This window comes from Danio aesculapii, chromosome 6, assembly GCF_903798145.1.
Source record: "Danio aesculapii chromosome 6, fDanAes4.1, whole genome shotgun sequence".
Classification (NCBI taxonomy): domain Eukaryota; kingdom Metazoa; phylum Chordata; class Actinopteri; order Cypriniformes; family Danionidae; genus Danio; species Danio aesculapii.
The window spans coordinates 29,264,618-29,280,251 of record NC_079440.1 but is presented as its reverse complement, the minus strand read 5'-3'; the positions used below and the strand labels follow the sequence as shown (position 1 = coordinate 29,280,251).

Sequence of the window (15,634 nt, the reverse complement as noted above, 5' to 3'; positions counted from 1 at the left end):
GACCAGCGAATAGACGGCGGGAATGTGCTTTTCAGGTTAGTGCTTAGACAGACATCACTGGGGACATGGACTAGGAATGGAACGGGTGGGGGTTGTTGCTTAATATCTATATCCTAGCAACTGAAGGGATATGATACCATCTCCAGTTGTTGTCAGGGATTGGTCAGCATGTTGGCATTGGCGCCGCCCCTTCGCTTGTGGGCTGTAGAAAGATTAAACCAAAATTAAAACATCCTCCACACTTGATTCAGTCCTGTGCACTTGACCTTCTTAGCACTTTAATCTGCCTCGCAATTTCTGTTTTGTTTATGTTTTCTATATATTTTTATTTGTTTGTTACTCCAGATCTGCTGTAATACATGTGCTTGGGCCATTTGTCGATAACCTTGACGACCTCAGTTAAGACCCCAAGTCTGACAGAATGACCTCTCCTTATGCAGCAGTACAGTTCTGTCCAGAGCGAAACTTTCAACGGTAAGACAGGAGCTACTGTTTGTGCCGGTTTGTTGGCCCGTTCTGAAAAGCCTTTTGTAAGGTTGCCAGGTTTATCTTGGTCATGTACTTGGGAGTGCACACACTGTGCTTGTGGTTTTATTTAGCTACTCAGTTTGTAGGAGGATATACGGTAATGCAAAGCAGCATGTGTCTGTTTCTGTGGTCCAAAGTATTATTGTAACTATTCCGCTCATTTAAGGGTTTCTGTCTTGAATGAGACAAGCTGGATGTGCAAACGGTTGTGTCTGGTTCTCCAGCTGTTGCCTGGCTATGATATTTATAGGTGTGGTGTTCTTATGGCAACAAAGAAAGCATTTTGTGCAGTTTATAGTGAACTTCTCAGCCTTGCTTGTTCGTTTCTTCACACACTGGCTGCCAGACATTTGTTTTTGTGGATCAACTGTAAATGAAGCTATATTAATAGCTAAGGATATAATTCTCATGCCTGTATCGTTAATGATGTTCTAATGCAGTATTCCATTTCAATGTAGTATTGGCACCTCTTTAAAAAGGCAATTGAAATATTAGTTTCATACTCTATGCGTTTTAAAATAGCAGCTTTCCTTAGCTGCTCTGAATATAAATCTTTCAATCACATTGTCTCAATTTATGTGGATTTTTTTAACAATTAAATAAATAAAGAAACTGCAAAACACATTAAATATTAGGGACAGTAAAAAAAACAGTAAATGTTAGGGACAGCCTTGGTCAAATGTGGTAAGGTTAAGGGGTCTGTCCACAGTGTCATGTAACATATACATGGGCAGAAATTAATTACAGTTTTAGTTACATGCAAGTAATCTTTAATATAAGCTCAATGGTTAGACAGTAAGTGTTGAGGATCACATTATTTAGATGTTAGTTGACACTAACAGGTGTAAAGTTGCTCCAAATCAATGATTCTAAATAGCATTTATTAAATATCATTTATATTTTATCCAATAAAGATTCACATTTAAATAATTAGTTTTCAAGTTCGTAAAAGTGAAAGAAAAAAAAATGTGATGAAATGCCATGTTATTGGTAAAATAAGTTAAGTATTCATGATGAGTCTGGGTTTAGTTGTCACATTTCATATGGGCACATGACTGCTAGAAAAAAGAAAAAAAGTAATTATTTACATGACATTTTTGTCACACTATATGGAAAGTTTTCAAGTTTTTTGGATTTTCATTTTGAAATTATTGCACTTTTTATAACAACAAAATATAATTTATTGCACATTTTTATTATAACAACTATTAGAACATGAATATTATGAAAATAATGGGGTATTTTTTGGGATGGGGTGTTTTTAATATGTTGTTTAAATGTGTAACATTTAAAATGAGAGTATTATTACACTATAAATACCTTTATGAGAACACAGTTCAACATTTTGTTGGGTGGATGCTTGTGTGTTTGTGTTCATTTGTTTACCTAACAGCTGATCAGTTTTAAACCAATAAAACCACTGATAGAGAAAATGTGTGGATATTTGATTTGAAACCTTATTTAATAGTTGCCATCATGTATTCTGCCACTTCCATGTGTGAATTTGAAAATATTCTCCCTCACTATTACATTGGCAGGTCTTATAGCTCATAAACACATGTGGGTATACCTGCAGACATGGTTCTTTTTTCCAGCCGCTATCAGTCAGTCTAATCTACACCACAAAATAGAAGAAACAGATGTGTAAAGATTACATAAACAGGTTCTCAAAATAAAAAAAATAACATTCAATTCCATCGAAATCAAATATCCTAATCGTCTTCTAACTAAATCATTAAACATGTTAATCAACATTTTACAAAAAACTAAATCTACTATTAAATTTAGATTTTTTTGGATTAAATAAAGTCATGAATAGTTTTATAATTAATCTAAATGAGTGATATAGTTGCCAGACAGTTAAATCAAATGGTTCGTTCTTCAGTTTCTGAACAAAAAACATATTCTTATAATAATCCTGCTTTATTGAATTCTGTTTTCTTTTTTAACAAAGCTGTGTATTCCTATGTTATTATAATGCAATCAATTTAATATTTCAAACAGATATCACAGGCATTTTTTAAAATCATACTCTTGCAAATTAATAAATTGTAAGCGCAAACTAGAGTAAACCAATATGATTTTGGCTTTGGTTTCCATTATTTTCCTAAGCCCACATTCAACAGGGTTTGGGCCTATGTGTCTTAATGGAGAAGAGATCATGGGGGCCACTATTCTTTTGTCTGAGCCACCATGTCCATCCTGCAGCCCTGGGTTTGAGGGATGAGGGAAGGGTCGGCAGACCTCTTTGAACGTTACCTGGCCTCTGATTAATGAAGATAGCGGAGAAGCCCCTCTCACTTGTCTCCCCAGATTGCAGGGCTCTGTTTGTTTTGATTGCATTTTCATCGCTGGATGTGCCCAACCTGTCAGGAGACAATGGGCGGCCCTGTTAAGCTGCGACTTTTGACCCCGTCCTGTCTGCGAGGAGCCTGGTCTATGTTTAAGTGGACGCAGTACAGCCTCTCCCTCAGGCAGAATGCATAACTCCCCCAGTAACCAGACACCCACCCACAGCTTCCACACACGCTACCGCTAGAGATGAAGCCCACCCTAGACATTTCCACAGAGAAAAAAATATAGTTCACTGTTGTTTCCATGGAGTATATGCTGTTTTTAAAGGAATTGAAAGTTAAGCTTTGTAACTTGTGGTATGATGCTACAATTTTATTTTTTTGTAATTAAAAGTGGTTATTAAAAAATAATAATTAAATGATAATGTTTTTTAAAGGTAAAAAACTATATGAGCTCATGGTATAAAGAGTATAAGTGATATCACTTGCTCATTATTATAATGGCTACAATTAATCACAAAGCCCAAACTGTGAAATTGAGTTGTAATTATCTTTAGATGTAATAATCAAAACTTATTAAAAATTGTGCAAACATTAAAAATTGCTGTTGTTACATCAAGTCTAAAATCTTTTTTCTAATTCCACAATAACTTTCTTAACTTATTTTTATGACAGATTAATTTACCATTTGCAAGTAAAGTATGTGTGTGTGTGTGTGTGTGTGTGTGTGTGTGTGTGTGTGTGCGTGCGCGTGCGTGCGTGCGTGCGTGCGTGCGTGCGTGCGTGCGTGCGTGCGTGCGTGCGTGCGTGCGTGCGTGCGTGTGTGTGTGCGTGTGCTCATCACTTTTCAATTGAACAAGAAATTTGTGGGACAATACATGAAGGTAATAAATAAATGAGAAAACTTAATGTTATGTTACATTGTTTTCAGACTTTATTGCCTTTTTTTTGAAGTGGAAGCAGATTGAGCGATTACTTGAGATGTGAGATGTTTATGTTATGCTATAACTTGATGTAAAACAGTAGAGATGATTGCGTTATTGTGCTCCACTACCATTTAAACTAGAGAGACTATTCGTCTATAATCCGTCGCACCACATGAAATGAGAATTTGAAAGATGAGATTTCTTATCAAAAATAACAAAGCACAAAGATTCTTGTGAATAATGGACAGGATGTGTGCTACAATTTCTAGTGACATTTTATCAACTGAAACAGCATAGACAGGATCAATCTTGGAATTTTAGAAAAATTAGTTTGTTGTTAAAATCTAAATTTGTTACCTTGTGTTTCAATTCAAGTTCACAAAAACTGTATTTGCTCATTAAAGAGTTAGTTCATCTAAATATGAAAAGTACCTCATCATTTAATCTCCTTCATTACTCCTATGAGTTTTTCTTGTGTCAAACACAAAAAAAGATTTTGTTGATGAATACTGGTTGATGAGACCCATCGACTTCAATTCATACATTTATTTTCTTTTCGGCTTCGTCCCTTTATTAATCTGGGGTCACCAACACGGAATGAACCGCCCCCATCGACTTCCATAATAGGAAAAATAAAACACTATAATGAAGTCAGTGGGTCCCAGCAACCAGCATTTTTCTAAATAGCTTATTTTGTGTTCAACGGAAGAAAGGAACTCAAATGTGAACAAGTAAAGAGTGATTAAATGATGACGTGATTTTCATTTTCAGGTGAAGTATTCCTTTAAGCATTCATAAAGAACTAAAATACCATAAAAAACTGTATAATTATGTGTACCTTTAAACCCCAATGGAAAACCTTTAGTTAATTTCACATTAAGCCTTTTTTTGTGATTAGTAACGGAAAGAGCATTCTTACTTGGCCAAATGTAGGATATGATGGCTGACTTAAGGTAATGCTGAGTGTTGAGGCAAAATTCTGAGGAAATCTGAGCATGTTTAGTCTTTCGTAATTTGACAAAGAATGACAGTAACTCAACCTGTACGCGTCTGCTGAATGACGTCCAAATTACTCATTCTCAGGTTGCAATATTTGCTTTATAGGACGCTATTGTGTTTGATCCAGTAAATAAGGGAACATAAAGCAGATTTTGAATTAATGAAATGGCCATTACCGCTTTAGCTGATGATGGATCTGAAATCTGCCCCATAAACTTCACCTGTCATTTCTGTGGGTGTAAATCAAAGCTGGATATTTTCACACATGGGTGCTGCACCTTTTGTGGCACCATGATGTCATTCGGGGTTAAAAATCCCTGTCAGCCATATTGTATTTCTAGATGTAACCCAGCATCCATTTGTCCTTCATTTTTTGACCTTTGGCTGAGTTTGCATCCTCTCTGGACTTTAATTGGATAATTCCCCTGCCGCAGGTTTTATGAGGATGATGATAATAATGATGTCATGACACCAGTGCTGTCAACCAGGGATCTGAAGCATGTCCTGTCGCAATGTGTGACCTGAGACAGCGGCCACTCAGCACCTGCTGAAGACCTATATAGTGCTCATGCTCTCACCAACCTGTAATGTTGACAATATTAAATGCAATAACATATCAATGAGAGAGAGACATGTTATCCCTATACAGAGAGCTGCCGGAACCTTGTGCAGGTTATTAGCCACTACATTCTCGGACATCAGAGTAGAGGTATCTTGTTTTGTGGTTTTGTTGAGTGTAATGGCAAAAGCTAAATGTAAGCGCACTGACAATTGTAGAGCCATTTAGCACGCTGAGCACTATAAATGAAGCACAGACCTTCATGATATGTGATATAGATGACATACCCCTATGACATAAACACTTTGCTTAAGTTGCTTCCGCTTGTTTATAGCCCGTCACGGCTTATTGAGATGTTTATGAGTCTTTTTAAAGTATGGGTGAACATGGAAAATTAATTGAAGCTGCATTACTGCTTAACTTTTTTGTTTTTTAAAAGTCCAATGATATTACAGTTAAAGTTAAACTGACTGAAGTTCATTTTAATAAATTAATGTATATATGTGTATATATATATATATATATATATATATATATATATATATATATATATATATATATATATATATATATATATATATATATATATATACACACACACACACACACACATATATATATATATATATATATATATATTTATATATATATATATATATATATATATATATATATATATATTTAAAACCCATTTTAAGGACAAAATTATTAGCCACTTTAAGCTATATTTTTATGTATTTATATGACTCATATTATAACTCATTTATTAAATGCATCTGCTCGTATAGAACTGGCTTCTCAAGCATTTAAAACTTAAACTTCTTTTATCTATTTATTTATAGTCATGCAGTCCCAAAAAAAATACATACATATATGCTAGGGCTGCACGATATTGTAAAAAAAAATAATTCATTGCAATATTTTGTTTTTCAGCAAAATACATTGCGATAAGAAATATATTTCACCAATTAGACTGAATAATTGTGTGTGCGTGTGTGTGTGTGCGCGTGTGCTTAAAGTAAATTTTTGTTTTTAGTAAAGTCAACAAATTGCTTTTTACAGTGTATGTTTAACAGAAAAAACCCAAACAAATGCAGTTGATAAACTTGAAATTGCCATTAATCTACAAGCTCCTGGTCAACAATAATCCACTTGACATCGCAGATCCAGCGCTGTGACTATTGTGAACGCACACATTGCAATATCAATGCTGAAATGATATATTGTGTAGTCCTAATACATACATACATACTTGCATACATGCATGCATACATACATACATACATACATACATACATACATACATACATACATAAGCAGCAAAGTGTTGGAAATCTATATAGTGAATGATGATAATGGTGACTGTTCAAAGATGGCAAAAGGATTGAAGTATCTGCAGGGCTGATTGTAGCATCTACATATGATGTAAAAATATTACCTACAATGAGACCGTGATGCAGAAATAAATGGTAAAAAAGTAAATTGTCAGTATGTCACACCCACTTCTGTGTATCTGTAAAGCACTCTGTCCTATTTTTTTATAAAAATCACATCCAATGAATATTCTGAAATACCCATTCATTAATACAATTAACTACATGAATAGCTGTCAGTAAGTAATGCCTCAGCGTTCATTTGTGTTTGCTCACTCCCTTAAAAGCCCCTCGGCCTGTTCATGTCGACAGTGTAAATTGCATTGGGGTTTAGATTTTTATCTTACAATAGGAGTTAAGAATGCTAAAATATGGACCTGTGGATGCACAGTGACAATAGACGCATTGGGTTTGGCATTTGTGCGTCTTCCAGTGTGCCAAATGACAATATCGATGAGGCTTAAAGTAAACATTAGGGTTGAAAAAGCTTTTATCCCCAGTGACAGGGCTGGCAGCACACCGTTGTCCCAGTAATTCAACTCTAGCATTCACTTTGTGCCACACCTCTTCAGCTGAACAAAAACAAAACCCCCCAAAAAAGTATATACCGTGTGTGTGTGTGTGTGTGTGTGTGTGTGTGTCCTGTAAAGAGCTTTGGAAAACCCATGGAAAGAAAAAGGAGGACAGTTTTTCTTTAAACAAAATATGCATAGTTTAAATAATTGTTTATATAAATAGTTTAAATTTTACAACAAGCATTTATTTTTTAAAACGTTTCTGTAGTTTTATAGTTATTATTTACATGGGCCTTATACAATTACAAACCTTTATGCATTTCTGACTCAACAAAAGGTGTGTCGAGAAGGATAAAACCCCAGATTTATTATTATTATTTATTATTATTATTATTTATTATTATTATTATTATTATCGTTCATTCATTCATTCATTTTCTATTCAGCTTAGTCCCTTTATCAACCAGGGGTCGCCACAGTTGAATGAAACGCCAACTTATCCAGCATATGTTTTATGTAGCGGATGCCCTTCCAGCCACAACCCAACACTGGGAAACACCCACACACGCTTGCATTTACACACATACACTACGGCTAATTTACCTTATTCAATTCACCTATAGTGCATGTCTTTGAATTGTGGGGGGAACCGGAGCACCCAGAGGAAACCCACGCGAACACAGGGAGAACATGCAAACTTCATACAGAAATGCCAACTGACCCAGACGGGGCTTGACCCAGCAACCTTCTTGCTGTAAGGCGATTGTGCTATCCACTGTGCCATCATGACACCATACCCAAACTAATGTTGGTGAAAAAAATTAATAATACAATCGACATAATAATACAATAATAATAATACAATTTTGTTGCAATAACTTTTCAATGTATCTTCCTATTCCAAAGTACGTTAGGTTCATAAATCTTCTTTTAACTGATATAACTGTTTAATAAAACCTATTATGCCTCTTTTTTACAAGATGTCAAATAAGTCTCTGTTGTTCCCAGAGTGTGTATGTGAACTTTCAGCTCATTATAATCCACAAATACTGTTTTGAAACTGATTCGTTGTATTGATCCTAATTGTGCCATTTTGATGACTGTCACTTTAAATTAAATGAGATTGTGCTTTCAAAAGAGGGCAGAACTATAAATGCCTGTGTGTCAGCATAGTGGCAAATTCCAAAACAAGACTAATGTCTTATGCTAATGAGGGAGAGATCCCCTTTTCCCCGTCTAATGACATGTACAAGGGAGAATGTCAATCAAAGCATTTCTGCAAACTTATTACCAAGTGTGAATAAAAATAAACAAAAATTTTACCATTAGAAGCTGGTTTTATTCATGACCACTTATAAAAGTAATTTTTGCATAATAGGTCCCCTTTAAATGAACCAAAATATAGTTACTGGCTGCTATATTCACTGAATGGAAAATATTGTTAAGAAATGCATTTATGCTGAGCACCGTATGTTATTTTAAGTTTTTTGGGAGAGGATATTATAATGATTTGTAGTTTAAAGAACTCATGTTCTTCAAATTGAGTTTAAAGAACATGAGTATTTCCTGGGCAACTAGCTGAAACTGATATATTTGTTTCCAAAGTTAGTATTAGATATTTATTAGTAAAATACCTAATTATATGTATATATATATATATATATATATATATATATATATATATATATATATATATATATATATATATATATATATATGTATATATATATGTGTATATATATATATATATATATATATATATATATATATATATATATACTTATTATTAATCGTAGTTATCTGCAATGTTACATGTATGGTATTAGTTAGCTAAAATAACCCTGAAATGTGCTATCTAAAGGAGTATAAACATTCATTCATTCATTTTCCTTTATTCATCAGAGGTTGCCACAGCGGTATGAAGCACCAACTTATCCAGCATATGTTTTACACAGTGGATGCCCTTCCAGCTGCAACCCAGTACTGGGAAACATCCATACACACTTATTCACACACATACACTATGGCCAATTTAGTTTATTCAATTCACCTATACCCACACAAACACGGGGAGAACATGCAAATCCTACACAGAAAATGCCAATTGACCCAGCCGGCACTCGAACCAGCAAACTTCTTGCTGTGAGGTGACAGTGCTAACCACTGAGCCACCGTGTCGCCTGAGTACAAAGATTACTTATTAAAAATGAAGATAGAAAAAAATATATATATTTTCATAGTTTGTCATACGTCTCAACAATTTGGTTTCCAAAAAAACTATGGTATGCTAAGCAGCATGAATAATATCAAATGCATTTTATCTACAAAGGCTGACATCGAAGTGTCATATTACGTTGATATCAAAGACTAGTGTTGCTTTGTATCTCTGTCTAGGATACAGTAATATGACTTCCTTCAACCTTAAAGCATTCAGCATTTATTAGGCATGCCAACATAGCTTAGTATATTAATATCTCCCCACCTCGCAGAATGCAGGGGAATTCCGGCCCCACACCCGAGTGCCAGCGTTAGATTATGGGTTGACACCCCAAACTCCCAGACACACGCACGCAAACGTACATACATTTACTGCCTTCAACCCCCATCCATAGCCAAACCCAGTCAAGCCACACACATTCCCAATGCTGCATAGCAGCGGTGTTGCTATCATATAGACAGCGAGGGGAATTCCGCTTTGCTTGGTCGTCCGCGTGTGCTGCAGCTCTACTGGAACAATGAGACACGCTAGGCTCCAGCACTGTGTCATATTTCAGATGGAGAGGGTCATCGTGTTTTCACTGACAGTCGCATTCTCTCTACTGCTCCTAAATGTCATGTTAACACTGGTTGTTGCTGTTGCATTAGACAGGCACAGAGCATGGCCTTTGTGAGGGGGAAGAGGTCATTAAGAGCTGGTTATGTTTTTACATCCATTCTTGCTGCCAGTAATGCAATAATAGAGACTGTCTCAGTTTACTAATTGAGATTTGAGTTCAAGCTATTTGTTGCTGTTATTAGCTGTGATTACAAAAGGACACTTTTTTTGCTGATGTTGCTTGAGTTTGCTGTAGACTTTATTGCTGCAGATATGCTTTAGGTGATTTCAACTGTTATTCGAGGAAGGGTGGTTTTTTCAAATGTGCATGCTACTTTTTATATTGCCGTTAGTTTCCAAATCATGAAAGAAGTTATCTGAAACAATTAGTGTTAACAGAAATATAATAAATTGTTATATTATAATGAGTTGCTATATAATATAATATATATATATATATATATATATATATATATATATATATATATATATATATATATATATATATATATATATATATATATATATATATATATATATATATATATATATATATATATATATATTTGGGTCAAAGTTTATTTTGTACAGAACTTTAAATAATAAAATCTATTTTGATCCAAGTAATTTTAAAGTTTGAAAACTCAAAAAAAAAAAAATTAAAATTGGGGGTCAGATTATGCATAATTTTTGGTCAGATTAAGTTTGTGGTTTATTTATTTTTTGAACCTATATTTGCTCAAATGTTAATGAGACATCAGACCTTTTATATACTCTGCACAATATTAGAAAAATCTGACATTGTGATATTTTGTTTTGCTGAGATTATTTTACAATATAAATATAATCTTTTATCAGATTATTTGTATAGTTCTATTTGGGATGATTTAATTTATTTAGATCGACTGGGCGATCTTTTTCTATGCAGTCTTTTTTTATGCAGTACAACTGCATAAAATGTAATAAATTACAAGCAAATATATAAACGCGACAGAGCAAAAATAAAATAAAATTGAAAAGTTCAATAAACAGCGCTTTATGGTTTTCTGAGGAGTTTAACAGTATTCAAATATATAAATTAACCAAACAAATGTAAAATAACATGACCATAATTGTGTACAATAATATAATATAATATTTATTATTATATTTATCTTTTAATCTTTAATAAATTATCACACATTGTAAAATTGATGCTCAAACAATATATTGTTAAGCCCTGCTGTTTATATTTAGATTACTTGTATTTTAACATTTTATGTACGTTTGAAAATATGTTTGACTTGTTTTTTAAATATACACAAAAAAAGGTTATTAAAATACAAAAGCACGCAACAGAATGACTATATTGAAGTTTTATTTAATTTAAATGAACGATGCAGTATACACAATCAATAAACCCATCTGATTGATTGGTCATTGGGTTTACATGGCCAACAAATATGACTGTGATTGGATCTGTTTTGATGCTCTTCAATGAGTGCTTCCGTGTATCTTTGGTGCTCTGTGAAGAACATCAACGCATTATTATTTTTTTTATTATTCAATGTACAATTACAATTGACTTTTAAAATACATTTTTAACTCAAAAAAAACTGGAAGAGTATCAGAGCGCAATTTCTAAGTTAACTTTTGTTTTTTATCTCTCTTTAGATTGAGAGAACCAGCAGCAGCATGTCTGTCATGGGCTGAAGGTTCTTTTCTGGCCTCCATGTCACAGGGTCAGGGCTCTCAGGGTACAGATATTCTTGGGCAAGACGTCCTCAACCAGTTACTGGAGATGTTGGACCAGTGAGTTATGAAATGCCTTACAAATTCACTCATTCACATCAATGCTATGATACATTATACGCAGTCACACCCACTCGTTTGGATAAAGTTTCAACATTTGAATTAGCTGAAGCTTTTATAAATAAGTCAAAAATAGTAATAAGTTAGTCAGAAATAGCAGTGCACGTTGACGTTAATTAAAATACTCTGTTATAATGTTTACCTGTAATAAAATATTTGCTAAAAATACCATTTTTTTTACAAAGCATTAAATGTCTCATTTTAAATGTCCCCTAGAGTTCAATAGTTCAGTTTTATTAATCGATTCAACTGATCTCCGGGTCTGGCAGCAGCACATAATAGCTGTAGCTCTAGCTTAGCTTAGCATAGTCATTGAATCAGATTAGACCATTATCATCTCGCTCTAAAATGACCAAAAACTTTTAATAGTTAATTTTCCTATTTAAAGCTTGACTTTTCTATAGTTACATTAAGCGCTATGAAAAAAATTTAAAGTTGTTATATGGCCGATATGGCTAGGAACAATTCTCTCATTCCTTCGTAACAATCATTGAACTTTGCTACCATACCATAGCTGCAGCACACACATTTATTAGTAAGTGCCCTGAAAACATTTCTGAATCATCTTTCACAAATGTCCTTATGGTTGCAAGTAGGGATGTAACGATTCACCGTGAGTCAGTTGAAAATCGATTAAAATATGTGGCGATTTAAATCGATAGAAATGTTGAATGAATGGCGAAACATTTTGTGAACAGAGGGGGCGCTGTGTTTACAGGCACAAGCTTGATTTATCTGCACATCAGCAGCGAGCAAGAGGTAGGGCGGCAGAGTAAAATGACAGTGGTGAATTGCACCAGACAAAACACAAACTGTGTGCAAAAGCGAAAAGACGTTTACTTACACTAACAGAACAACGAATAGGATGCACATAAATCATCAGCACAGTGAAAAACTACTGTCACAGACGTCTATATGTAAAAAAACCCTGAATAATAAGCCAAACCACGCAGACCAGATGATTTGCAGCTCCGCTTGCTCCAACAAATGCTATGAGATCAGTGTTTTCATAGCAAAAGTGTGAAGATGTTTTTCAGACTGAAAGACAAAGTTGTTCTGTTACAGAAACAGATATTGGATTATTTTTACCTTCTCCTTTTCAAATTATTTTATGCGCATTTTAATTATTAGCTTATTATTGAAGATTTAAAAATGTTCAAGATTATCTCTTCTTAAGTGTATCACACTGATACGTATACTAATTAATAATACAAGTAATATTAATTATTCACCTTCATAATCATGTTCAACTCCTGTCTCTATCCTACTTTATAATTAATAATTTTATAATCAGCATTTTATGCCAGTGGCCAGTCCCCTGGATCAGAGGGCCTATTGACCACCTCTAAACACACTGCTCTCTCCATACCAGCCATCTCAGTCTCCAGTGAAAGAGTTTTTCAGTAGCAGGGGACATTGTAAATGTGCAAAGACCCCAGCTTATGCCAGACAACATAAATATGCTAATATTACTTTTTAAAAATGTAAAATCTCAGCATAGTAATAGTTTTAGCTTGTTTAATGAGTCTTCTTTAGTTTGTATTATTTACATTTTACATTTTACTCACGATTAGAGATCGTGGATCATATCGAATCGCGAGTCAGGTGAATCGTTACATCCCTAGTTGCAAGGCATGCTCCCTCTGCAAGCAGGTGGTCAATTTGATTATATTAACAAACGTTAGTCAAATGTCAGCCACTGTGTAATATTATTGTCTAAAAAATAGTAACTTTTTATTTTGCTTCAGGCTTAGTACACAGTAAAACTACAGAAGAATTAAACTTTAAATGGGAAAATTGGTGAAAATCTTTGGTTAATTTTTGAGTGAGATGCTGATAGTTTAATCTGATTTAATGATCTTAACTAAGCTAAGATAAAAGTGCTCCTCACAGACCCTGAGATTGTCTATATGGATTGAAAAATGATCAAACAAATTTCTTAGCTCTAGGGGAGTTGTCAAAAAAGTGTAGTGTTCCTGTAACTTTTGTATGTGTAGAAAAATCAAGGTTTATATAATTGCACCGGTCTCTGTTTTAGGTCTGCATTACATTCAATGCAGCCTATCGAACTCAACTTCTCTGAGGGCTCTTCAGTCGGGTCAGCATCCAATACTATACAGATTAGCATGGACTGCATCACAATGCGTGGGCCGGAGGAACCTCTTACAGTAAGTACTTATTTTCACTAAACTGCTGCACGTTTGAAACTGCATCAAAATCCAGTTAAATAACACATTTTCTTCAGTGATAATGCAGTGACATGAAGATCTGAGGAGTTGCCAGTGGTCTGGATACATTTTTGAAATTTTAAGATTTCAAACTATGTAGAATTCGGGTTCTGATCTTCTTAAATGAATTTAGGCAAATATAGCTGATGGCTGCCTCAAAATTTCACCCAAATATATATCTTCTTGAATAAGGTTAGGATATGTTCATAGAGACAGTTCAGTTCGCTTGGTTCTATTGGTAAGACAATTAAACTGTCTTCTTTAATACATATGTGATGGTATTTTTAATGTTTGTGAACTTTTGAAGAGTCTTTGGTTTAGTAGTAGGGCCAGACAGAATCTGTGGACATTTTTTTGCTATTTCTGCACAAGATTTTGTAAAATATCTGTAGATTTATGCTGAATGACTTTAGGAGTATAGTACCTGAAAACTTAAAAAAATGAAATAAAAAAGAATTACTTTTTAAACTTTAATTTAAGGATTACGATTAAATCCAATGAGATCCACTTTTTTGGTAAACAAAGCAAGTTTACATTACTTTAGAAACTGTATTGTAAATAAATGAAATAAATATTCACTATTAGTTAATAATATTACTGAAATTCAAATTAAAAATATAATAAATGAAGAGTTCAGATGCAAAAACCTCTAAATGCCGTCTGAAAATTTGTCCTAAAATGAGCATTTCTTTCAGCCTCCTGTTTATGTTTAGTTATTTCACTGTAAAGGTACTGAAAAGAACTTTGTCACTATAAAAGTAAAATTACTGAGCCTAAACACAGAAGTCTGAGGAAAATGCAAATTTTAGAAGAAATTATCAAAGGGCAATTAGAGGTTTTTGCATCTAAACTCTTCAAATATATTTTTAAACGCATTTACTTAAGTAAATAAACAGATTCAATGATGGGCTAAAAAAATTGCAGATTTCTGTGCGCAGATTCCTCGTGGGCTTGAATAGTTAAAACAGTACATCACCATTCCTCCATTGTGTTTGCTGGCTCCAGGGTCCACATGGCAACAATTACACTTCAAATAAATTCATTGAAACCCACTAACAGTCACTCCAGAATTGGTTTTAGTCAAACTAAAGTGTGAACACACTCTTAATATAAGTTGACTGAAGGATATTGCAATGTCTAAAAGACTTACAGTGGGATTCTCATCTTCTTGACACATATCAGTATGTCAGATGAAATAAAGTGCAAGTTCTCACATGAATATGTGTTGGCTTTATAGTTGGGTCTTTAATTCATAAAAAGCAGATTTTCTGAACTTATTACACAAATATATACATTTTAATTTAATAAGGTAATTCAAATTTATTAAGGTAATTGCCAAATTGAAAATGCTTAAAAAAGTTAAGCTTTGATTATTAACAGAATTGCTGTGTAGCATAAATCTTTATTAAAAAATATTTTAGCAATGCAATAATCTTTTCCATTCTTTGCTTTAATTGAATCCTGCTAAAACCCCCTGTGATTATTAAAACAAATGTACTTGGGGAATTTTTCAAAGCTTCCAGAGAATGGTCTCAGGTCAGCTGCT

The 15,634-nt window shown here is 33.8% G+C and overlaps 1 protein-coding gene across 9 annotated transcripts in view; it reads left to right on the top strand.

Moving 5' to 3' along the window:
• The first annotated feature begins 277 nt into the window (after positions 1-277).
• tp63 (tumor protein p63) overlaps positions 278-15,634 on the top strand; it is a 72,799-nt gene continuing 57,442 nt past the window's right edge. For 2 of the 9 annotated variants that reach the window (XM_056459918.1, XM_056459916.1), the window contains exons 1-3: positions 286-474; positions 11,663-11,800; positions 13,899-14,028. In XM_056459918.1, coding sequence (XP_056315893.1) covers positions 422-474; positions 11,663-11,800; positions 13,899-14,028 — 321 coding nt within the window. In that variant the 5' untranslated portion in view covers positions 286-421. Of the gene's footprint in view, positions 475-11,662; positions 11,801-13,898; positions 14,029-15,634 lie in introns of all 9 variants that reach the window. The other 7 variants (XM_056459909.1, XM_056459907.1, XM_056459919.1 and 4 more) reach the window with 6 other exon arrangements.